Source organism: Vidua chalybeata, chromosome 30 (assembly GCF_026979565.1).
Source record: "Vidua chalybeata isolate OUT-0048 chromosome 30, bVidCha1 merged haplotype, whole genome shotgun sequence".
Classification (NCBI taxonomy): domain Eukaryota; kingdom Metazoa; phylum Chordata; class Aves; order Passeriformes; family Viduidae; genus Vidua; species Vidua chalybeata.
Genome location: NC_071559.1, coordinates 498,494 through 522,373, shown reverse-complemented (window position 1 = coordinate 522,373; position 23,880 = coordinate 498,494). Strand labels below are relative to the sequence as shown.

Here is a 23,880-nt window from a genome sequence, read left to right as displayed (position 1 = left end):
CAGTGGGAACATGTCCAAAGCACTGGGTCTCACAGCAGTGGGCACGGTGAGAGACTTGCCTCTGCTGCCATGGCCATCCAGCCATGAGGAGAGCAGCTGCTGGGGCTTCCCCCATTCTGCCAACAGCAGTCTGCCTCCAGCATGAGGACTGTATGGCCATGATTTTGACAGAATGTGGAAAATGCATCGTTTGAAGGTATTTTGATGGTGTCTGACATCACCTGACTGGAACAGTTTGGTAGGCAGGACGCCCTGTGGGCAGGGCCATGGCAGGGATCGGTGGCTGGCACTGGCACTGGCAGTGTTATTTTTCCAGACAGGCTCCCGGTACAGCTGTGGGGGAGGGCACCAGCAGCTGTATCAGCACAGCGAGCAGCAGCACATGGAGAAGACCCTCATCTGCAAAGAGCCCGTCACCCCCTTTGCTGCCCCCGTGGCAGCACAAGATGATTCCGCTGCAGGTGAAGGGCTGCAGCATGACTGGAGACTCCTTCAGCCAGGACTTGTTGCAATCTCGTTGCTGCAGCTGTGCCTGGAGGATGTTGGCCTGCAGAGGTGCAGCCAATGCCCAGAGAGGCAGAGTGTGTACAAAAGCTGCATTCAAAGTGCTGATTGCGAGACCCCGGAGCCGCTGGCAAGTGCAGCGGCTCTTCTTCATTCCGTGCAGGTGAGAGCCCAGCCTTGGAGCCTTTCCCTGGGGACAGGGAAACGCTCTGAGTATAGTTTTGAATTTTCAGGGACAGTCCATATGAGAATTATTTTGAGGCAAGAGTTGTAATGTTGGGTTTGGGTGTGTCTGCAAGAAAGAAAGTGGGGATAAACCCCTGCCACAACGAAGGAGAATTTTGCATGGTCAATTTACACCCTACCAATACACTGATCATATTGGCCCACTGAATACTGGGGGCATCTAATGCAGAGTGCAAAGCTTCTTTGAATAGATAAGAGAGATGAGACTTGAAGAAATGAATTTGCGGATGCAGAAAAAGGGATCAGACCCACAGGTCCCATGGCTCAGGCTAAGTTGTGCCAAACCAAGCATGATTAGTTTTATCCGCTCTGTTGGAGAGCATTTCAGAATGACCTGCCTATTGTGCTATTTCCATGAAGGAAATTTTGAATTGTCAGGAACTGCCAAGATCAGAAATGTTTTGAGGCAGATCGTGTTTATGTTGTGTCTGGATGTCTCTGCAATAAAGAAAGCAGGGAATAAACCCCTTGAACAATGAAGCAGAGCAAAAGTGGAATGTTTAGATGGTCAATTTGTTCCCTACAGCTATTGGCCAACTGAATTGTGGGGTCATCTACTGGGGAGTGCAAAGCTTCTTTTACTTTCACCGCCTGGTGCCATTGTTTGTGTCCCACCACTTTGTTTGATGTGAAAAGAAATAAACAAAATCCCACACCAACAAGCTGCAAAACACAGAACTGAGTGGGAATTACAGAAATAAAGGCCTTGAAAAGTAGCTTTGGAAAGGGTCTACTACCTAGACAGTGTGAAACCTTCAGGCCTGGCCTGGTTGGGCTTAGGGTTGGCTGCCCTGGGGAAGGGAAGGGAAAGGGATGGAATTGGGGTGGGGTTTTGCAGCCTTGGAGACAAGAGAACCACTGGTGAGCGTGTCACAAAGGGGCAGCCCCACACTGGAGTTGTGAAGGTTGTGGTTGACACGGCCACAGCGGCAGGAGACGCATCTGGCTCTGCCTCTCTGTGCCGAGCACTGGCGATTGGAGTCACCCAACCTTGTTCTAAGGCTGGGTACCAAGCTCCTGTCGCTGTCTACTCTGAGAGCGTTCCCAAATTCAAACCCAGATACTTCTGTGAGGCAGAAGCATGGGTTCAAACATGGATTTGACTGCAAAAGGAAAGACCACTGAAGGAAAAGGTGAGGATAGAAAGGAGCTGAAAGCCCTGAGCCAAATGGAAAAAAAATCCCAGCAGATTTCAGGGAAAACTTGTCCATGGGGGTCAGTGCTGGCTCTATGTCAGAGTAGGTGGCTGACAGATGGAAATGGTCCTGCAGGGACACCCATGGAATCGCAACATTCTATCATTAGTTTACTCTGCTTTCTCCTTTTTACAGTAGCCAAATCACTCGTAGTGTCAGCCAGGACAGGGACTGTGGCCAAAGCTGACCACAGATTGGACATGGTCATGAGATGCAAGTCCTGTTGCTTTCTTTGCCATCAATGTCAGGTCTCACTACAGATAAATTTCCCGTTCTTCCTCTGCTTGCTGATCGGGTCCAACGCTGAGGATGGTATTACTATGCTACAGAAACACCACTAAGGCCTGCCTGCTTGCTGACAGGTCTTTGTGGTTTGCAGAACTAGCAGTCACAGCTTTGTGGGTTTTCCCTGTGGATTCACAGGCCAGCCTAAAGAAGGAATCTTTTTTCCCCTCTTATCATTGGAGCCTTCCACCTTTCCCTTCAGACTTGCTAACTCAATACCGCTCAGAGGAATTAAATGCAGGCTAGTTCCATGAATAATAAAACCAAAGAAATTTCCTCAACAACTAAAAATTATTTCCCTTGAGTGCCACACCCATAAGATGTGTTGGTGATAAAGGTGGGAGTTCACCTAAGTCACTTCTTCCCTTGTGAGCATGGCTCAGCTTTACACAGAGGTGAGGGGGGAGCTGGACCATTCTCTGGTGGGAGGAAGGGTCTTGTGGCAGCCCAGAGAACCTGTGCACATTGCCAGGGAACAGTTGTGCCCTGCATGTGCCCCCTGCAATGAGATCTGCTCTCCCAGTGCCCCGTGGAGCTGTAGGGCTGCTCAGCTGTGGGGCAGGGAGAGGAGCAGGAGGGTGCATGTGCAGCTGAGCCATTCTTGGAAAGCACAGGGCTCTGGGCTCCCTGCTGTCCCAGGAGAGCCCAGAGGCCAGGCTGTTCCTGTGGTAGCTCTGTGGAAGTGGGTCAGGGTTTTCCCCTGGCCTGCCTCAAGTGTCTGCCGGCAGGAGCATGTTTCCCTGGGCAGCTATTTAGAAGTTGGCAGGAAATATGTCCCATGAAATACGGAGCTTCAGATGTTTTAGGCCTCTGCATTGTGGCCTCTGTTATATTTTGTGTCTCCACTTTGCAGGCCTGACTGGCTACCTTCTTGCCAAGAGGTTTTCCCTGGCCAGTCCCTCTATGCTCCTTCCCTCCAAGCCATTGTCTCCCATCCAGAAGATCTCTCCTTGTTCCAAGCCAAGCTAGATATGCAGCGGAGAGCAGGAGAATGGGAAAAATGGCAGCAGCTATGATGAGGACAGTAGAAAAAAACAGGAGCTGAGTTCTGAGGGAACAGGATGTAAGTAAGGAGACCAAGCTAAGTCCAGTGTGGGAAATGTTCAGTTTATGTGCTGTCAGCAGAGCTCTGAGAGCTTTTCTCTGTCAGGAACTGACCCTTTCACTAAAGGTAGAACAGGCCCTGATTTGTCTCTTTAGCTGGGCCAGAAATGATGGGATAGGAAGGAAGGGTGTGCATCTGCCCCTGCTGCCTCCAGCCCCATTCCTGGCCATGGCATGGGGGCCCTGGAGGAACTTGGGCAGGCAGAGACCTTCCAGAGAGCAGCAGGGCAGGGAGCTCTGCTGACCTTCCTAAATGCCTATGAGCCTGAGATGATGGATGTGTGGGAGCTGGAGAGCAGTGAGCATCCCGAGAGCTCAGCAGCATCTGGGCTCAAAGGCTGCTGGGGAAGTGTAGGAGGGAAGGGCAGCAGCAGAAGAAATGAGGGGCTTGGGAAAAGCAGGTTTTGACATCCTGCAGAATGGCTTTGTGAGGACTTGGCTGGAGATCAGCACTGGCTGTTAGGTACCACACGGGCAGGGAGAAAACAGTGATCTAAAGCCACTCCCATGCCATCCAAAAGGCCCGTGGCACCTCAGAAACATCTTGATATCAAACATGTGAATGCCAGCTGGGCATGTAGCCACTCTTGGAGAAAACTGAGAACAAGGGGAGAGGCAGCAAATATATGACAGGGGCTGTCCCTCACCACTTCCCTTTCCTCAGTCACCTTTCCCCATCATGGGCCAAGCTGCTCCATGCATTTGACTTTTCCTGCCAGGTCCCAGTTAAATGCATGGCTAAAGGTCTTGAGGCATGAATGGAGGCAAGGCTGCATGCTTGATCTAAGCACTGCGTTCTACTCTTTTCAGACTTCCTTGCTCTATTTCACTGAGGGGGTTATGAAGAAGGGGTCATTGGGACCACTCTTGATCCCCCCCATACTCCAGGCAATAAGTCCCATTCTTGGCAGCACTGCGGGGTCTCTGCAAAGCTCTCCACAGCTGGAATTCCAGGAGTGTCAGGAGATGAGGTAAGCCAAGGAGTCTGCTGCTGCAGTGTGCTGTTCACCTCTCTCTTCCCATCTCGTGTGGTAATGTTGCACAGTCAGGTGTCCCATGTATTTCGGCAAACCTCTGTGTATTCACCATTACGCCCCTCTATGATGATCCAGCACAATGTGAAAGCCAACACCTATGTCCCAAGAGCAGAGGTGGTGGTGGGGAAGAGGAGGCAGGGCTTCAAAATTACCTCATGATTGGTCCTCTGCTGGATTTGGCTATTGTTTCACACCAAGCTTGGCCAGCTCTGTGTGACTCCAGCAATGGAAAGCTTAAGGACAATGAATCAGCTCTGCATCCTGTTGTTTTTATGTGTTGCATTTCCTCCTTCGTCAGAGTGACCAGGCTAAGAAGGTTTGCCTCCTTTCATGATACACCCGTTCCCTCCATTCTCTTTCTACCTCCCCATATGTTCTTTTGGCCTCCATCTTCTCCAGGCCAACATCCAGCAGCAGAAGCAAAGAGGAGAAATGTAAACATGCAGGTAGGTAGAGGGCATAATTTTAGGACAGACAGGCATCTGTCCTAAAATGACCATTGTAGTCTTGACTCAGAGGTGACATTTGGAAAGCTTGGTTAAATCCCATTCTTTAAAAAATTTCTTTAAATTTGTTTCAATTCCTTGATGGGCTCAGTGGACTCTCCCAGAACCCAGTGGGACTGTGCTCCAGGGGTGAAGTGAAAATTCCTCTAGTGTGAAGTGTTGAGTGGCAGGAGCTGGAGTGGTACCTTGGGGCCCTGGAAATGCAGTGCAGGAAAAGGAAACATTGCTGTCCATCCTGCACATGCCTTTTATCTCCCTGCAGCCTTTCTAGTGTCACAATTAGGGAAAAGAAGGCATTTAGCATGAAATCCATCCTCCTGCTTTTGAAGCAGAAAACCTTTCCTTGGGGTTTCTGAGCTGAACCCTTTGAGATCTGAAGGAGATTCATGGACATTGCCTGGTTTGGTATTGGCAGAAATAAGAAAACCTCCTCTGACAGAATGTCCTTATAAATTTTCCAGTTAGAGAGAAAGGGCCTTCCAAATGGCTGCAGCCTATGCAAGCTCTGAGTTTGTCATCCTCTGAGAGCATAAGCCCAAAGCCACCTATTGCAGGTTCACAATGACAAATCTCTTCCCCAGCTCTCTCTGCCTGCGTCAGTGTTGCAGGCTGAGGCTGGGGGAGGAGATGCCTTCTGCCTTGTCCTCCCTCCCTGCCTTGCCTGATCCCTGACAAGTGGAATTGTGCCAGACAAAATGCGGTCTCTGGTGTATCAGGGCCAGCCAATGCTTTCAAGTTGAAAGCCTCAATGAAAGTCTGTTGCTGTTTCTTTGCCATCTCTGGGTGTGTAATGATAGGAGAGATGAGACTTGAAGAAATAATTCTGCTGATGCAGGAAAAGGGATCAGATCCCCTGGTCCCTTTGCTCAGGGTTAGTTCTGCCAAATCCTGGGTACAACCCCTTTGGAATGACTCTTGAATTGCTGATTTGCAGCTGGAATGCTTAGTGCAGCTAGGGAGAAGTATTGCTCAGTAAGTAAATTACATTTTTTCTGGATTAGTTCTGGACTAGAAATACCTCATCTCATTAAACCTTACCTTTCTCACTTTTATGACTGACCCGAGCATTCTACAGTGTGAAGGAATCCAGTTTTAAGAGAGGTATTGCTCTCATATGCTTGGCTGCCATATGAATTTATCCTCTGTGAAGCCATGTAAAGAATTACTTCTGTTAGTTCGAACAACTCTGTTGGAGAGTATTTCAGAATGATCTGCCCTCTGCTACTTCTATTAAGGAAATTTTGAATTTTTCAGTATTAGCCAAGATATAAATATTTTGAGGCAGATCATGTTTCTGCTGGGTTTGCGTGTCTCTGCTGAAAAGCAAGCAGAGAATAAACCCCTTGAACAAGTAAGGAGAGCAAAAGTGGAACTTTTGGATTTTAACAGCTCTGTTGGAGAATATTCCAGAATGAGCTCCACTGTTCTACTTGCATTAAGAAAATCAGCCTTTAGTTAGGCTGGCCTGAAAGTGGCCCAATCTCATATAGTTTAGAATGAAAATCCTTGGGGGAAACGAATTATCTAGTGTCAAGAACACAGTTCACGTTTGGGTATCACTTCTGCAACCCTAGGCTTTTCTTTGAATGTCCTCTAAAATATTCCAACAAAAAGAAGAAAATGTTGATCTAAATGCATACAGGTATTAGAACCCAGGACTTTTGGGAACTGGAAAGAAGATGTTTACTAAAATCTGCATGAATAAGGGCAGATAAGAATCTCTGTCAAGAGCAATCTCCATCTCTGCCCTTCTCTATCAGACACAGAGGCTCTCCAGCATCCAGGGCCTGTGAGGCCTTTGTCATGCAGCAGGTTTCAGTCTGCTGGCCAACAGAGTAATGTCATGTCTGCTGCTAGCAGCCCATCCCTTGGGAGAGGGTTTAGGCATTGTACCTTGCTGCTCTCAGTCATAATCTCTGTGTCTTCTGAGAGCTCTGCAATCTGGAACCTGTCTTGTTGCAATCAGACTGGGGGACTGTTCCACTTGCATCTGAGTGGAAGCTTGCATAGGATTTATTTCCATTTCCCAAAGAAAAATACAGAGGCATGAAGTGTCTTGCCCATGGCCTCACTGAGTCAGTAACAATATCAGCTTTCCACCTTCATGTCTAAAGTCTCTCGGAGTAGAAAATTCTGTCTTGCAAGGTACACTGCAGCTTCAGACTCTCCTGGAGAGCAGCCTCCAGGGAAGGTGAGTCCAAAAGAATGCTTTTCAACCAGGGAGCAACCTGGAAGCAAGAAAATTCAACTCCTTCTACTGAAGATACCAGAGATCCTTCTCTGGCCACTCCCTGCTGAGGAGCTGATGCTGTAGAGCTGTGCTGAAGCCCCCAGCCAGTGCTTCTGTTGTAGCCCCAAGAGCAAGCAGAGTTCCCGACTGAATCCCGGCTGAGGGGCTCTGACTGCAGGGCTGTGAGCACTGCCCTGAGGGCAGCAGCAGGGCCCTTAGGAGGCAGCACTCAGCCCGAGGGCATCACACAAGGTTATCTGCACTTTCTTTTGCTAACTTCCCCTGCCAGCCTCTGAAACAGGAAAACAAAAGCAAAGCAATACTGGTTTTCCTTGTTTCTTAGGGGAAGCATCACTGCAGTTTGGTTTTAAGCTAGAAGAGGGTAGATTTAGATTAGATTATTAGGGAGAATTTTTTTGTGTAATGAAAGGGATGAAAAGCTGGAAGGGTTTGCCCGGAGAAGCTGTTGTTGGTCCATCCTTGAAGGTGTTCAAGGCCAGTTTACATGGGGGTCTGAGGAACCTGATCTAGATGAAGATGTCCCTGCTCACAGGGGTTGCACTAGATGGTGCTTAAAGGTGCCTTCCAACCCAAACTCTTCTAGGATTCTGTGATCATTGTCCCATGTTACTGTTATACTTGGTATAAAGTGGTATACCATTGTTATATGTGAAGTTCTTTGGCATAACAAAGAGATGTTCCCCAGCTCTGGCAAGTTTTCTGGTGCTTTCCATCATCACCCTGTCCAGCACCGTCCACCTAGAAGCTCCTCTTTGGTCCCTGCAGACCACCTGTCTATGGCACAGCTTCTAGAGTGCAGGGAAAACACCCTGGTAGTGGCTTGAAGAAGAAGGTCTTGAGGAAGCAGGACAATGTGCCCCTACTGCCCAATACGCCCATCATCCATGGGCATGGCAGCTTCCCACGCAACTCCTCAGGTAAGCCTGCTCCGTGGCAGCTTTTTCCCGCATGGGTTTTTCCTTGCACAAGGAGCACAAACTGCCTGCTGCCTCAGCCAGCACAGCTGGGATCTCAGGTCCATAGGCTGTCCTGAGAACAAACAGCAAATCTACATTTGAGTTACTCCAGCTTGGTAGGACTGAACAGTTGGTTCTTAGACATCCATTGGAAAGTTGAGCTGAATAAAGTAGTGGTAAAAGCCTGAGCTCTGGCTTTTGCCCATCCTGATAGTCCAAACTACAGCACTGGTGCCAGGAGGCAGCTGTGACTGCAGGGATGAGCTGCAGGGCAGTCTGCCAGGGTGTGCTCACCGTGCACCTAGGAGAACCACCACGATCAGTTGTCCACTCACCATCTGGGCCCTCTGCCTGTGCTGCTGTCCAGTTCTGCAGGCAGCTTTTCTGCTATCCCAGCAAGGGTTGTCTCTGCATGGCAGTCAGCGGCTTGGTGCAGTTGTGCTGCTGCTCCCAGAAGTGCCCTATGGCTCCTCGCTGCCACCATCCCATGGCCTGCAATGCCAAGAGGGAACAAACAGTGCCTCCTGTGTCACCCAGCAAATACAGCGGCCGTGTGCAGCAGATGACAGGCAGGAGGGGCTGCCTGCTGCTCCCGGGCTGTTTGCTGCCTGCAGTCAATAGACAGCAGATAGTTCCTAGTGTTGTAGTGTACAGCTATGCAAATGGAGCAAAAAGGCTTTGTGAATTTGAAATGGGAGTTTCTGTTTCCTAAACCTAAAGCTGAAGTTTCTATTCTGTGTATTCATCCTTCCCCCTGAAGTTATTCCCATTGGATTTTACCTATAATGTATTCATACTGGGCATTGTTCTATTGGTTTCACCTTATCTCTTATTTTCCCCTATAAAACCTGTAACTCGACCCCAGACCATAGTCACTTGTACATGCGGTGTTTGAGCCAATACAACCTACTTTGGACTGCACAACAAGTGTCCAATCTCTTGAGTCTCTTTATCCCGGTCTTGATCGCGCTCTCTAAACAGCTCTGTCTGTATCAAACGAACCCACAAAGATGTTTTTTGCTTCTCTCTGGCTGCTCCCGGAAGCGCCTGGCCAGCGCCCCGGGAAAAAGGAGCCGGGCAAAAACAAGGAAGTCGGAGAGAAAAGAAGCAACAAGTGGCGCCCAATGTGGGGCTGTTTTTAAAGCGCGACAGATAGCGCTCCGGTTTGGGGCTTTTCCAGACGCTGATTTCCACCGCCGTCACCGCGGGAGACACGGTGGCTGACGCCGCCACCATTGAGCTGTCAGCACCAGAGTCCGCCCGGTGGGAAAAAGCTCTTGGACCACGGCGAGCCTGAGAGGGTTTCCGCTCCTTCTGCTCAGCTCCAGCAGCACTATTGCCACTGAGAGACTCTTCTGGCTCCTGCCGGGTTCCGGGTTTTCAGAGGAGCGAAGACGCAGCTTCTGCACACCCCAGAAGATGACTTCAGACCAGGAACCGCTGTTGTTTTTTGTTTTCTAAGGGTCGACGGTTCAGTAAGATTCAATATTAGCATGGGAGGGCCCCGGTTAGTGAATCTGGGTGGAGGCACCCCCGTTCCCGTGGAGGGAAAGGGCACGTGAGCGTGCAGTGTGCGGGGTGCCGCTGTTGGTTTTTAGACCTTTTTAGGTTTTCTTCTTTGTTTTTTTCAGCAGCAGGTGGGTGAGGCTTGCTGGTGGTCAGAATGGGTGGGAAATTGTCCACGCAGCAGAAAGAGATTTATTACCAAGTAAAAGTAACCCTGACAGAGTCAGGAAAAAGTTTTTCTAAAAGTTTTGTGAACAAGTTTATAAAGTGGTTGATTTTAAGATTTCCAAATGTCTCAGCTCAGGATGTGAGGAAAATGGGTTTTTGGAAGCATGTTGGGGCAGTTTTAACAGAAGGCACCAAGAAAGGGGACCCTTCAGTCAAAAAAGGCTTCATGAGGATCTTTTTGTTAGTTTATGACATGGTTAAAGAAGGTGCAGACAGTCGGGAAACGCGGGAAGCTGAAAAGAGCCCATCTGCTTTATTCCCCCCATCTCCCCGACCCCCACGGTCTGAAAATGCTAATCGCTGTGTTGAAACTTCAGTTTCTAACCCCTCTTCTGATTCTTTTCACAGTTGTGGCTGTTCCCAGAAATGCTGTACCCCTTCTAATCCCTTCCCACGCCCCCCACGGGACGAACCGCCACAAGATGGCGGAGGCCGCGTGGCGGGGGTCTTTGTCTCATCACAAGATGGACAAAGAAGCACGGCGGAAACTCCTCCTTCCCAGGTACCCCCCCACACACCAGTCCCTGACCCTCCTTCCCTTTGTCCTGACCCCTCCTCCTCCTCTCTTGCGGCAGACCAAACCCCTCCCAGGTGCTGTTGCAGGCCTCCACCCACAGCACCGCCCCTCCAGGTGGTTCCTTCAGCTCCACCTCTCGAGTTTGCACCACCCGATCCCGCCCTGCTCCACACGGCATCACCAACCTCAGCCACTCCCACACAAACCTCCACCCCCGAGCCTCCGGACCCTGCCCCCCGCCTCCTGTTTCCCAAGCTCCGGCCTCTGGTTCCCATGGCGACGGGAAAGGCAGGGAGGCCGAAGCTGAGAAACAGAAAGCAGGCAAGGATTCAAACTCCTTGTTTCTCACGCCAGTGTTGTACAACGCGAGAGGGCAAAACCCCAGATGGGAACCATTTTCATACGAATGCATAAAGGAACTCTGAAAAACAAAATGTGAATTTGGGAAAAAAAGCAAATTTTTTCGGAGCATGTTAAAAGCAACTTTCAATTCTAACACCTTAGTTCCTACTGATTTAAAGCGCTTGTTCAGTTGCTTGCTCCCTCCATCAGAATACAGAATGTGGGAAAGAATTTGGAAAAGGTTTGCAGGAGACCTTCTTCCAGGAATTTTGCAGAGTCCCAATTTGCAAAAGATATAGAAGGTGACGAGATCACCCTCGAATATCTTCGAGTGGGTGAAGGGGATTGGAACCAAGACCAAAAACAAGCAGCAGGGATTCCAAAACCAGTGTTAGACCTCTCAAAAGACGCAGCAGAATGGGCATTAGTATGCCCTCAAAAGAACCTATAATACCTTATATCGCTCTCAAGCAATCTGTTTCAGAGCCATTCATGGATTTTGTTGATCGAGTGAGAGACACGGTTGAGAAAAAGGTGGAAGGACAAGAAGCACGAGATGAAATCACGTTTGAAATTGTCACCACAAATGCAAATGAAGCCTGTCGACGAGTCATCATGGGTCTTCCAGCATCACCTCCACCTACGCTGGATCAGCTCATCGAGGTGTGCACAAGAAAAGCCACACTGACGGCGGAGGACTTGGTGGAAAGTCCTCAGGAAAAATAGGTTGCTCCAACATCAGCAACCCCAGAAATTCCAGCATCGAGTTCTCCTCCTCCCAAACACAGGTGTTTTTACTGCAATGAGGAAGGCCATTTCATCAGCCAGTGCCCCTTTCGGGGGACAGCGCCTCCTCAGGGGGCTGGGGGGTGGGGGGAAGAATTCTCCAACCAGAAAAAAAACTAACTGGGGAGTGCAGATCCACCCCGTGTGATGATACAAATGGGGTGGGTCGGGGGGTGTTGGAGACCCCACAGATGACGCAGTTGCATCAAACAGGAAACGCCACAAAGGAGGAGGAGAACCCTAATTCCTGTTTTTCCTTTATACTGGCAGAATTTTTATAGTTAGTTTACCCTGTTGTATGATTTCATTTTTCTTTCAGATTAGGAGGATGTCAATTCCTACATTCCTGCTCCTCATTTGGCTCCATATAAGCAGGAGAATGAGGACTGGTTCAAGGGCATGTTTAAGGGCTGGGATCTTTCTGGGTGGGTGTTGTCCCTCTAAAGGACATTTGTTATTTTGTAGTTGCAATTTTTTTAGTTTTGCTATCATTTGGGATTTTTAAGCGAATCATTTCTAGCATTGCTTCCTCCAAGTTTGCAGCCTCCGCACCTGTTGTAGTTGCTGCTGCCACCACGGGAGGAGAATGGTGGGAAGATGGAAAACAAAACAACACTGCAGTTTGATAGCCGCAGTTTCTCCTTCCCCCAAAGCTCTGTTCTTTTTATTAAACAAAAAAGAGGGTGATGTTGTAGTGTACAGCTACGCAAACGGAGCAAAAAGGCTTTGTGAATTTGAGATGGGAGTTTCTGTTTCCTAAACCTAAAGCTGAAGTTTCTATTCTGTATTTTTACGTGTATTCATCCTTCCCCCTGAAGTTATTCCCATTGGATTTTACCTATAATGTATTCATACTGGGCATTGTTCTATTGGTTTCACCTTATCTCTTATTTTCCCCTATATAACCTGTAACTCAACCCCAGACCGTTGTCACTTGTACGTGCAATGTTCGAGCAAATACAACCTACTTTGGACTGCACAACAAGTGTCCAATCTCTTGAGTCTCTTTATCCCGGTCTTGATCGCGCTCTCTAAACAGCTCTGTCTGTATCAAACGAACCCACAAAGGTGTTTGTTGCTTCTCTCTGGCTGCTCCCGGAAGCGCCTGGCCAGTGCCCCGGGAAAGAGTAGCCAGGTGAAAACAAGGATGTCGGAGAGAGAAAAGAAGCAACACCTAGTGGCTCTTGTCTCTTCTTTGTGGGTAGCCTGCCTGTGCTGGGATCCCAAGTAGGGCAAGATAAGTAGAAGGGAGCTGGGAATGATTCTTTGAATGCTCTTTTCTAGTGGTGCTGCTTCCATGTTCAGAATTGACCAGAACTAACCTGACGTGGCTCTCCATCCATAGTGAATCTGGATGTGTATGTCTACATACTTCTGCAGTGACATCACTGATGCCAGTGGCTGGGGTACCTCAGTGACATCCAGATTAGCTCCCATCTGAATATTTTTGATATTATCATTCCTCCATACTTTGTCAGAACATGCAAGGGAGCACAAAACCCCTACAGAATCTAAAGCAGTTCATCTGGGTTCTGTGCAATATTTATAGTCTATCATTTTAGACAGTGCAAATGTTTTCATATGCACATTAGAAAATGAGCTTTTGAGTGCACGACATGAAAGTTTTGATTGGCAGTGCTTTTGATGACAAATTGGTTTCATGAGAAATGCATTTATCACCTGATTTTTCTCATGCCTTGTAAATTTTTTTCCTTACCAAACAATTCAATTAAGGCAAACCCAGGTCAACTGATTAACAAGAGAGTGCATCTGCCAATAATGTTGGTCTGTATTTGCATATTTTTATCCTCAGAGTGCATTTGGAAGGCTTTTTAATCAACTGTCTAGTCTGGAAATTGCTTTTTTCTACAAGAGAAAGCTTAGAAACTGCTGAGTTTGCAAACACATCCATTAGATGGCAAATAAATTTCACCTCAGCATCTTTGAAATACAGCTAGTGTGTAGCTCTGAAAGAGAAAAGATTCATGATGCTTGGAAAGAACAAAATCCATAAAGTACTCCCTTGCCAATAGTAGGCTAAAATGTATGTGCACTCAGCTGCCTGCTGTCTAGAATATTTGCAGTCAATGGAAACAGAGGCGCTGTAAGGTGGGAAGGGTCAGGTATGGCTGTTCCCTGGTAGCTGCTCCGTGGGGATTCAGCCGGGCCCAGCAGGGCTGGCTTGTTCAGGCTTGGCTTGGTGCTGGCGCCAGGCAGCTGCAGGTGTCGCCTCAGGAGTTGCAGAGTGCCCCTGTCCTCAGGGCTGGGGGAAATCAGGGCGCTGAGACAAGAGAGGCACCAGAGGGGTTCCCTCCTGGGTAGCCAGTCCTGCTGTCGGCACTGTCTCGCAGGGAGTGGGAGCTCTGCGGCCGCAGGAACCTGCCGCTGTCTGTGGCACCTGTGGCACTTGGGAGCTGGCGCTGCGTGGGCAATTGTCAGGTTTAGCCGGAGCTGTGCCCAGCCGGGGGAGGCTGGGAGAAAGCAAGGAGCCCAAGGCACCAGACAGCAGGGAAGCCTCGGACCCAGTGCCAGTCTGTACCACATGGAGCCCTGGCTGGGAGATGGGGCTGCAGGCCGCTCCATGGCGGGGTGCCTTGCCCGGGACTGCAGCGCCCATGGCCGACCCTCTCCTTACAGTGACCTCGCAGACGGCCACTGGTGCCAAGCGCCGAGAGGAGCCGCTCCGTGGGAAGGGGCAGAAGGGCACAGCCTCTGCAGACCCACAGCAGTCCTTGAGGGAGGCACTCTCCTTGCTCGGCAGCGATGACTGGTAAGAAAGGCCCTGTTCACTCTGTGTCCCTCTTAGCATTAAGGTAGGTTACAAGCGTGTCTTGCTAGTGCCTCTGAGCCCTGAGAGCCCAGAGGGCCAAAGGGCACTGCTGAAACCACTGCAGAGCATTGAGAGGATAAAGATTTGAGAGCAGCCTTTTCTCGGCCTTGGTCTGCAGCAGCGCTCCAGCTGCAGGAGGTCCATGCTGTTTCCTCATTTCGCCTGCTGCTCCATGGGGCTGCAAAGGAAATCTTGAGGGACGAGAGAAAGCTCTGGAATTAGATGATTTGCTGGCTGAAGGCAGAAGCAGCATGGCAGAAATTTTGAGTGCAGAGATTTGGGTGCTGTGGGCCACTGGCCCAGTGGGACTGAGTAAGATTCCTCTCCGCTGCCACTGCTGCCAGCAATGGCAGGTGACAGGGTCTCCCTGTGACCTCCTGCAGGAGAGTGCCAGAAGCAGCTCCAGGGAGTTCTTCCAGGGAGCTGTGCTTTCAAGTCCCTCAGCCTGTCATTACTGCTGAAGGGCTCATGGCAGAAGAGAATGAAAAAGAAATAAAATCCTCTAGGAATCTTGCACTTTTGGAATTCAACCTTTTCCTTCTCACTGCTTCATATGGGCCTGAGATGTTTTATCAATACTCACCATGTGTCCCAACATTATACACAGGCAGAAGGGGGCCCAGAGCTGATAAGCCTGCAAATATTAGGTGATATTAGTTTTCTTTTTGATGTCTTTTTGATCACTCCCTGGTGGATACAGGAGTAAGGACTCCACTCACACTGGGATAAGCATGAAAAATCTGCCACAATGCATCTCCTTGTGCAGTCACTTTGTTCTGCCCTTTCTCTTCTGCTTTCTCTTCCCCATTTCTCTTTGATGTCCTGTGAGGAGCAGAGAGCTTCTGCAGGTCTGGGGGGTCTGGATGACACTCTGGGGTGCCCGTGGGATCGGTCACCAGCCCTGTGCTGCAGCCCTGATGCCTCACAGACCTTCCTGTAGCTGAGGGCCTGCGCAAAGCAAGTGCTGAGAGACAGAGTTGTTTGCACCTTTTCAATAACATGTTGCTGTTGTAGGGGTTGTTTTAGGTAGGGGGTTTTGGGAAAAGCCAGAGTTTCAACAGTTCTTGCCCAGGGGTGGAATCTTCTGGGACATCCTGCTGCTTTTTTGGGGAATGTCTAAGGTGGAGTGGAGGGGGTGACAGAGAGGCCTAGATTGCAGAGTGGAAACTCAGCTCCAGAGAGCCAGTGCAGACTCTCCCTGCTGAACTGCCTGCTGGGGCTGACAAAGAAGGAAAATGCCCCAATAGCAGCCCGGTGGGACTGTGTCTCAGGGACAGGTACAGGGAGGTGACAAGAAACAGCAGCATGACCCGGTCTCACAGCTTCTAGGAAGCAGTGACAGAGAGGCATCATGTGCCAGAGATTTCAGAAAGTGGCCACAGATGAAGGCTCTGGAACCCCTCTATTTGCCTCTTGGATTTGTGTATGCTTTTGACAGCCACAGCATCCTGTGGCAACGCCTTCCACGATTTCATGAAGTACTCCTTGAAAAGGACCTCTCACTGCACGACTGAGCTGCCAGCCTGGTAATTTCAGAGGGTGCTGCCTTGGTAGAGAGAAAAATCAATCTTTTGCCTTTCAAGGAGCTGAAGGAGAAGGGACTCTTCAACATCAGACACCTGGCTGGGTCCCATTCAGAGGTCCTGCTTTGTAGACTTGGTGACGTTTGCTTGGCAGTTACCAGCGAGGTGAGAACATTGTTCTGAATTGTCCCCCATACTTCATACACGGTGTGTGGAGTAGGCATGTGCTTGTTCATCTCCGTGTGTGCTCAGGGTCTGCCTTCATTTCTGGTGTTAGACCTTCTATTTCTAATGTCTGTCAGCTCTCTGTAGGATCTGTGTGTACATGTAGCTGTATTTACTGCTAGGTTGGGTATCTGACACTTGTCTTTGAGTGTGGTGCCTTTATAATGCAATGTGCAAATGCAGAAACTGAGGCACTAATGATGTTATTTGCCAGAGCCCCAATCTCTGCCCAAGCTGTAATCCACACTGCAAATTAGTCTGTAGGCCTGAGCCCATGTTTTCTGTTTCCTGGCTGAGTGCTTCAACTGCTGGCATTGCTTTTTTGAACAGGAGCACCTGCCTCTTCTATCTTTATGACTTGTGCCTTTATGATTTGAAAGCAGCCCTTGCTTCAATTTTCTAGTAAAAGGGCCTAAAATCAAAGGCATGGACATTTTAGAAGGGTTAAGTAGAACACTTTAGTGAATTTTTTTTTAGGCCTGCAGTAAGCAGTTCCGAGGCCAGAAATTGGTGCCAGAGTAAGTGCCTTTCTGTGCTTGTGCTCTTCTGCTCTTATTGTACTTTTATGTTCCCCTGAACACAGTGGGGTGTGTTGTCATTTTCTGGGACTTCTGTTGAAGCCAACTGGTTTTCTTTTCAAGGTGATTCTTATGTTTCCCCTCATGACTTCCCCAGGTGACCAACCTCCGATCCATGGTGTCCTACTCTGCAATTGCCACTCTGGGAAAGCTCTTTGTGACCTTGAAGAAGGACATGGACTCTTGTAGGAGGAGGGGTTGGGGAAGGCAGTCTAGGGTTGCCATGGGAAACAGCAGTTGTATGAGTTCTCCACCCCCTTTTGTAAGAGAATTGTACCCTCCCCCTGTCCTGTCAGTTATTGTTCAAGTCTGCCCCTTAGCCTAGAATCTTCTCTGTTCCACGTTTTCCCTTTGGTTCTTCCACCAAGAACACTCCTTTCCCTTTTCCCCACTGGTTAATGTTATATTTCCCCTCCCTTTAGCCTTCTCCCGATTGTACCCTCGAATGCTAAACCCTCCTACCGCTACGCAGTAAAAGAATCCTCACCCCGCCCTTCGGGGCTCTCGGAATCTGCCTCCCTTCTGCTTCGTTGTCTCCCTGTTTGCCCCTTCTGCGACCCTTCAATAAACGAGCAGGATTTCAGCAGCCCGAGTGTCCCTCCCGTTCTTCTGGTGGACCCTCAGATGTACCAGCTATCCGAGCTTCGTGCCGAGTGGCTAAAAGCCCCCACGGCTCGGCAACTGGCGCCCAAACAGGGACGGACACCAGCGGGTCCAGTCTTTGTCCATCTCCTGGAGATTGCCTGCTCTGTGACCAGCCTTCTCCAGGATTGCAAGTGGAGTTCGGGACCAGTTTCCTGGGACAGTCGCCCTTTCAGTTCGGAAGGCTTCTGTCTCCTGGGTTCTGCTGATAACCGACGGACCTTCGAGCTGCTCGGCAGCGGCAACGCCCTCGGACCAGCAGAAGTTCCACCAGACCCCTCTTCGATGTCCCCGTTTTATGCCTGAGTCCTTCAGAGGTATGCTTATCTTGCTTTTTCTTATGCCTGACTAGGCTTCACCTCCCTTTTTTGTTTTTTGTTTTTTTTTTTCCTTTTCAAAGAGGGTGATTTAGCTGTGAGACCTGATATAATGGGTAACTGCCTGTCTCCAGCTCAACGGGAGTTTTAGATCCAAATTAAGTCCCACCTTGTTTTAGGGAACAATTCTTTTAATAAGAGAGATTTAAAGCCTTTTGTTAAATTTATTTTTGAACATTTTCCTGCTACTACACGGGAAGAGTTGGGAGAAAGATTTACGATTTACAAGTTCAGGGGAGGATTTCAGTCGGTCGTTTTTTTCCGCTTTTTCATTCCATTCTTAATTTGTTAAAAAAGAAGGGAGAGAGTTGGGTCCCCAGTTCACCTACCTCGTGTTCCTTCCCCCCCCAGTCCTATTCCCTCTTCCCCTAAGGGCGGATCGGGAGACAGATCCTGCCATACATCGGCACAGAGCTGCTGCCGTCTCTCTGCTGCTTCCCGATCCTCCCTGTCCCATTTGTGTGTTGGGACTGGCCACCTCAACACATGTCATTCCTGTTCCCTCCATACCAGAGACCCTAATCCTAGTTTGAAACCCTGTTGCTCTTTAGAGGACTTAACTGAACAATAGGACAAAATGGCGCCTGCCTCATGGCAAAAAAAGACTAGCCCCAAGATGGCTCCCCTCCTTCTCCTTCACCCCAGAAAATTCCTGACATCTCGCCCCTGCCTCCTCCCCCCCCCCCCGTCGAGTGCCGCCCCTGTGTCGGGACCCGTCCCCTCCTTCCCTCTGACCACACCCCTGGGTGGGCCCCCTGTGGCTGGGACCAGCCCCCAAGTGGGCCCAGCCCCCGTGGGTGGGAACCCCCCACCAGAAAGTCACGCCCCGGTGGGTGGGTCGGGACACGCCTCCTCCCCTCCTGCCACTGCCAGTACCGGAGCCAGGAAGAAGCCTGGCCGGAAGCAGGCCATCCTGGCCTGTCGGACGCAGAGTCTCTGGGACCCACCGGCCAGGGGGAGGCACCGTGCCCTAACCCAACCTGCTTCATCCTCGGAAGAGGATGAGGAGAGTGGCAGCCCCCGGCATTCCAACAAGTCGGGGGGTGGTTGGGCAAAGATCAGAGAGGAGGCAATTAAGGATGGGGATTTGGAATTGGCACGGGACTTGGGCAGCTTTGCGGCACTGGTCATCCTCCGGCGGGGGAGGGAGCCAAAGTGGGAGCAAATTCCATACACTGAGGTGAAGGAGTTAAGGAAGGCTGCCAAAGATTACGGCAGAAACTCGCCTTTCTTTAAAAATGTGCTGGACTTAACATTTGCTGGACATTTGCTAGTCCCCCATGATTTAAGGTATATTGCTAAGGCACTGTTTTCTCCCACTGAATGCGACCTCTGGGAGATTCATTGGAAAAAACTGTTGAAACCACTCCTGCGCAAGTATGATCTCACAGAGGTGGTGGGAGAGGGGGATGAGGCAATGGAAGCCCTTGCTGGAGAAGGGGAGTTCAGCCGTCCGGAGGACCAAATTCTACTAGCACAGGAGCTGCTTCAGGACATAGCAGCAGCGGGAAAGGAGGCACTCCTGAAGATACCGGATGGTAAGACCCCCCTCCAAAACTTTTCTTCCATCATGCCAGGGCCTGAGGAAACTTTTATTACTTTTGTTGATAGACTGAAAGAGGCCATTGAGAGACAAATAGACAACGTAGAAGCTCGTGCAGAGCTTCTACGAAAGATGGCCATTTCTAATTCTAATTCAGAAACGAAAAAAATTCTCCATGCACTACCTCAGGACCCCGAGCCCACCATCTCTCAGATGGTGGAGGCTTGCACAAAGGCAATGTCAATGGAGCACACGGTGGCCCTGGCTGTCAGCAAAGGGGTGGGAGAGGCCATGATAAACTTACAAAATACGCGCTGTTTTAACTGTGGTCAGCTGGGTCACATCCAGGTGAACTGTCCCCACTGGCCACAGATTCAACAACCTATCTTGCCCCCCCCCAAGACCATATCCTAGGAACCCATTTTATCAAGATCACCAGTTTCATCTACAGCGACAAGGGTACCAGCCAGCGGGAAACTGGCGGCGAAGCGCGAGGAAGGGCCGCGCGACGACACCAAGTGGCCCTTCTCAGCATCCCAGCCTTCCGACCATCAGGGAGGACGAGTGGCCACGTGGCCAAGTCCAGCAGTTCAGCGCAGCCACGAGGACGGACTCCGCCTCTTCCGCCGGACAGGTACCCTAAATCAGGGCAATCATCAGGTCCTCCGCAGCAGCGTCACCATCTCTCTCCAGGATGAGGACCTGACGAGAGTTCCTGCTGGGTTCCTGGGCCCCCTCCATGACTGTCGGGACACCACCGTGCTCATCTTAGAAGACTCCTTCAACACACCAAATGAAATCACCATCTTACCTGAGGCAGTGTGTTTTCCACCAGGAGAGGAGATCACAGTCTCCGTCATTTGTAACCACCCGCCATTTACTTTAAGGAAAGGCGATCCTTTTGCTTTGCTTTACGTACTGGACACCCACGATGACCCGGACACAGAGAGACATGTTTTCTTCACCCAAAATGTATGTAAAGAAAGACCATTAATTGATGCCAAACTTTCTTTCCAGGGAAAGTCGGTGCAGATGCGGCTCATGGCAGACACAGGAGCTGACATGACCATCATCCCCAGGCAAGGTGGCCCAGCGGCTGGGAGCTTGTGCCCCCTTGCGGCAGAATCTCCAGTATGGGCGGAGCGGTCCACTCTCTGAGGAGTAGGCATCTTGTGTGCGTGGAAGGTCCGGAAGGACGATTGGCAACAGTGAGACCTTTTGTTGTCTCTTCAAACATACTATTATTAGGAAGGGATGTTTTATGCCAATGGGGAGCCCGCCTCGACATCCCTAGCCCTTTGTGGGATTTTTAGTGTGGGCCACTGCAGAGCGCACTTCCCCACCCCTGACCTGGAAAACCAACACAGCGGTCTGGGTGGATCAGTGGCCCCTTCCATCAGAAAAATTGAGTGCGCTTCATAAATGAGTAGAGGAGCAGGTGAAACTTGGGCATTTAACACCTTCTACCAGCCCTTGGAATAGCCCTGTCTTTGTAATTAGAAAACCTGGCACAGACAGGTGGCGCCTGCTCCAAGACCTGCGAAGGGTTAATGATGTGATAGAGGATATGGGTCCCATTCAACCAGGCCTTCTGTCACCTTCTATGCTCCCCAGAGACTGGCAGCTAGCAGTGACAGACATCAAAGACTGCTTTTTTAACATTCCGCTCTACCCCGGGGATGCTCCCAGGTTCGCCTTTTCTGTACCATCATTGAATAGGGCTGAACCTTTTAAAAGATATCATTGGACATCCCTGCCTCAGGGGATGAAAAATTCCCCTGTGCTCTGTCAGACTTTTGTAGCGCAGATTTTATCACCTGTGCGCCGGCTTCTCCCTGAGGCCATCATCCTGCATGACATGGATGATGTGCTAGTTTGTGCTTCCAACTCGACATACCTAAAGGCAACACTGGACAAGACTATTAAGGCTATCAAAGCTGCAGGGCTCCAGATAGCGGAAGAGAAGATCCAATTCTCAGCACCATGGAGGTACCTCGGATTCCTCATCACGGGAAGGACAGTGATGCCACAGACATTGACCATCAACGAGGATCCAAGGACTCTGCGAGACCTTCAGCAGCTGTGCGGAACGATCACCTGGATCCGCCCCCTCCTGGGACTGACGACTGAGGAGCTGTCACCTCTCTTCTGTCTGCTTCGAGGTGACGGAGACCTTGCTTCACCGCGCAAGCTGACACCTGCCGCGCGGGAAGCCCTGGGACAGGATGCCGTTGCTCTGAAGTCTCGCCAGGCACGCCGCGTGGTCCGGACCCTTCCCGTGAACTTTGCGGTGTTGGGTAAGTGCCCCCACCTCCATGGACTTCTCTTCCAGTGGGATAACAGAGCATCTGATCCCCTGGTCATCTTAGAGTGGCTCTTCCTACCACACCAGCCCTCTAGGACGATCACGACCCCTGCAGAATTGCTAGCCACTTTAATAATGAAGGCACGACACCGCCTCCGAACCCTTGCGGGTTGTGACCCTGAGTGCATTTACTTACCTGTTACATTAGATCAATTGGACTCGTTGTTGCAAACTAATGAAAATTTGCTCATTGCTCTGGACAGCTTCCCCGGACAAATTTCAGTTCACTATCCTAAGCATAAATTGTTTAAGGATACATTGCATTTGGCCCCAAGAATGTTTAAAAGTAAAACACCAATTCCAGGTGCTCTCATGGTGTTCACCGATGGGTCGGGCAGATCCCACAAATCGGTGATCACTTGGAAGGACCCGGACAGTCAGAAGTGGGAGTCTGACGTCCAAGTGGTTGAGGGTTCCCCCCAGATGGCGGAACTTGCCGCAGTCGTGAGAGCATTCAAAAAATTTCAACAGCCTCTGAATGTGGTCACTGATTCGGCCTATGTCGCTGGGGTAGCAGAAAGGGCCGAAGGTGCCCTCCTCAAAGAAGTTTCAAACACAAATTTATACAGTTTACTCTCTGATCTCATTTGGCTACTTTCCCATAGAGAGCAACCTTATCATATCATGCACGTAAGGGCACACACCGATCTACCCGGAGAGATCACTGAGGGTAATTGGAGAGCAGACCTCCTAGCCATGTCAACACAAATATCTGCAACCGCTTCAACCACCTTACCAGACATACTCCGGCAAGCGCGGCTCAGCCGTGCATTTTACCACCAGAATGCCCCGGCTCTAGTGCGACAATTTAAGATCTCAATAGCACAGGCAAGAACCATTGTTTCTACCTGCCCAAGCTGCCAATCTTTCGTTCTCCCTTCCCTCATTACAGGGACAAATCCCCGAGGGTTGGGAGCGCTAGAGATATGGCAGACAGATGTAACACACTTCGAGCCGTTTGGTCGGATGAAATACATACGGCGCAGTGTTTGCCTCCGTCCATGCAGGCGAAAAAAACAAGGATGCCATTAAACATCTTTTCATGGCATTCTCTACATTGGGAGTCCCATCTCACATAAAAACTGATAATGGCCCATGCTATGTGTCAAAGCGCTTCGGTGAGTTTGCGCAACAGTGGGGAATTTCCCATACCACCGGAATTCCCCACAATCCTACAGGACAGGCGATAATAGAGAGGGCCCATAGAAATCTAAAAAGGCTCCTTGAACAACAACATAACCCAGACATTACAGTGAGCCCAGCCAAAAGGTTATGTAAGGCCCTGTATGTCTTGCATTTTTTAAACTGCTCAGAAAGGGAGCCTGACCCTCCTATTATCCGCCATTTTTACAATAACACCAGAGCGCAACTCGCCGAGAGGCCACCAGTCTTGATAAAGGACCCAGAATCCAAAGCTATCCAGGGCCCTTTCCCTTTAATACCCTGGGGGAGAGGGTATGCCTGTGTTTCTACAGATAAAGGACCAATATGGATTCCGGGGAAATATGTCAAGCCCTTCGTAGAGGTGCCAGCTCAGCAAGACAACGTGTCCTTGGTGCAAAGCACCGAGAACACCTCATCGCTGGACGGAGTTTCCACTGCCTGGAAGAGGAGGAGAAGAAAGACCGTTCCTCCCAATATCGTCACACGTGTCATGATTACCCGAAGATATTTTCCCCCACTGAACTCTACGTACCAAATTATCCCATCACCCCCTGTGCTCTTTCCTTTCCCCTAACCTCCCCTTTCCCTCAATCCTTACCCCTTTTCTCTAATTTTATTTAGTGCTTATTTAATAAATAAAAATGGGGGAGATGTAGGAGGAGGGGTTGGGGAAGGCAGTCTAGGGTTGCCATGGGAAACAGCAGTTGTATGAGTTCTCCACCCCCTTTTGTAAGAGAATTGTACCCTCCCCCTGTCCTGTCAGTTATTGTTCAAGTCTGCCCCTTAGCCTAGAATCTTCTCTGTTCCACGTTTTCCCTTTGGTTCTTCCACCAAGAACACTCCTTTCCCTTTTCCCCACTGGTTAATGTTATATTTCCCCTCCCTTTAGCCTTCTCCCGATTGTACCCTCGAATGCTAAACCCTCCTACTGCTACGCAGTAAAAGAATCCTCACCCCGCCCTTCGGGGCTCTCGGAATCTGCCTCCCTTCTGCTTCATTGTCTCCCTGTTTGCCCCTTCTGCGACCCTTCAATCAACGAGCAGGATTTCAGCAGCCCGAGTGTCCCTCCCGTTCTTCTGGTGGACCCTCAGATGTACCAGCTATCCGAGCTTCGTGCCGAGTGGCTAAAAGCCCCCACAGCTCGGCAGACTCTGAGGCAGATGAGGTTG

General features: G+C 50.0%; 1 protein-coding gene and 1 long non-coding RNA gene across 5 annotated transcripts; both read left to right on the top strand.

Moving 5' to 3' along the window:
• The first annotated feature begins 1,687 nt into the window (after nt 1–1,687).
• LOC128801605 (uncharacterized) lies at nt 1,688–12,514 on the top strand. 4 transcript variants are annotated; one of them, XM_053967621.1, is made up of 6 exons: nt 1,688–1,883; nt 3,085–3,294; nt 4,146–4,306; nt 9,266–10,321; nt 11,150–11,341; nt 11,784–12,514. In XM_053967621.1, the coding sequence occupies exons 4-6, from the start codon at nt 9,749–9,751 to the stop codon at nt 11,967–11,969; spliced, it is 951 nt and encodes a 316-aa protein (XP_053823596.1). In that variant the 5' UTR covers nt 1,688–1,883; nt 3,085–3,294; nt 4,146–4,306; nt 9,266–9,748; the 3' UTR covers nt 11,970–12,514. The 4 variants fall into 4 exon arrangements, 3 of the variants coding, with proteins under 3 accessions (XP_053823596.1, XP_053823595.1, XP_053823594.1); XR_008435218.1 differs by having other exon boundaries at nt 9,266–11,341; XM_053967620.1 differs by lacking the exon at nt 11,784–12,514 and having other exon boundaries at nt 9,408–11,582.
• Nucleotides 12,515–15,882: 3,368 nt separating this feature from the next.
• Nucleotides 15,883–17,207, top strand: LOC128801668 (uncharacterized). Its single transcript, XR_008435225.1, has 2 exons — nt 15,883–15,982; nt 16,718–17,207. It is a non-coding gene; the product is annotated as an uncharacterized LOC128801668 (long non-coding RNA).
• Nucleotides 17,208–23,880: the final 6,673 nt, after the last annotated feature.

What these genes read in the sequence shown, in the direction of transcription:
- LOC128801605 (XM_053967620.1), top strand. Translation starts at nt 9,749, where the DNA reads ATGGGTGGGAAATTGTCCACGCAGCAGAAAGAGATTTATTACCAAGTA.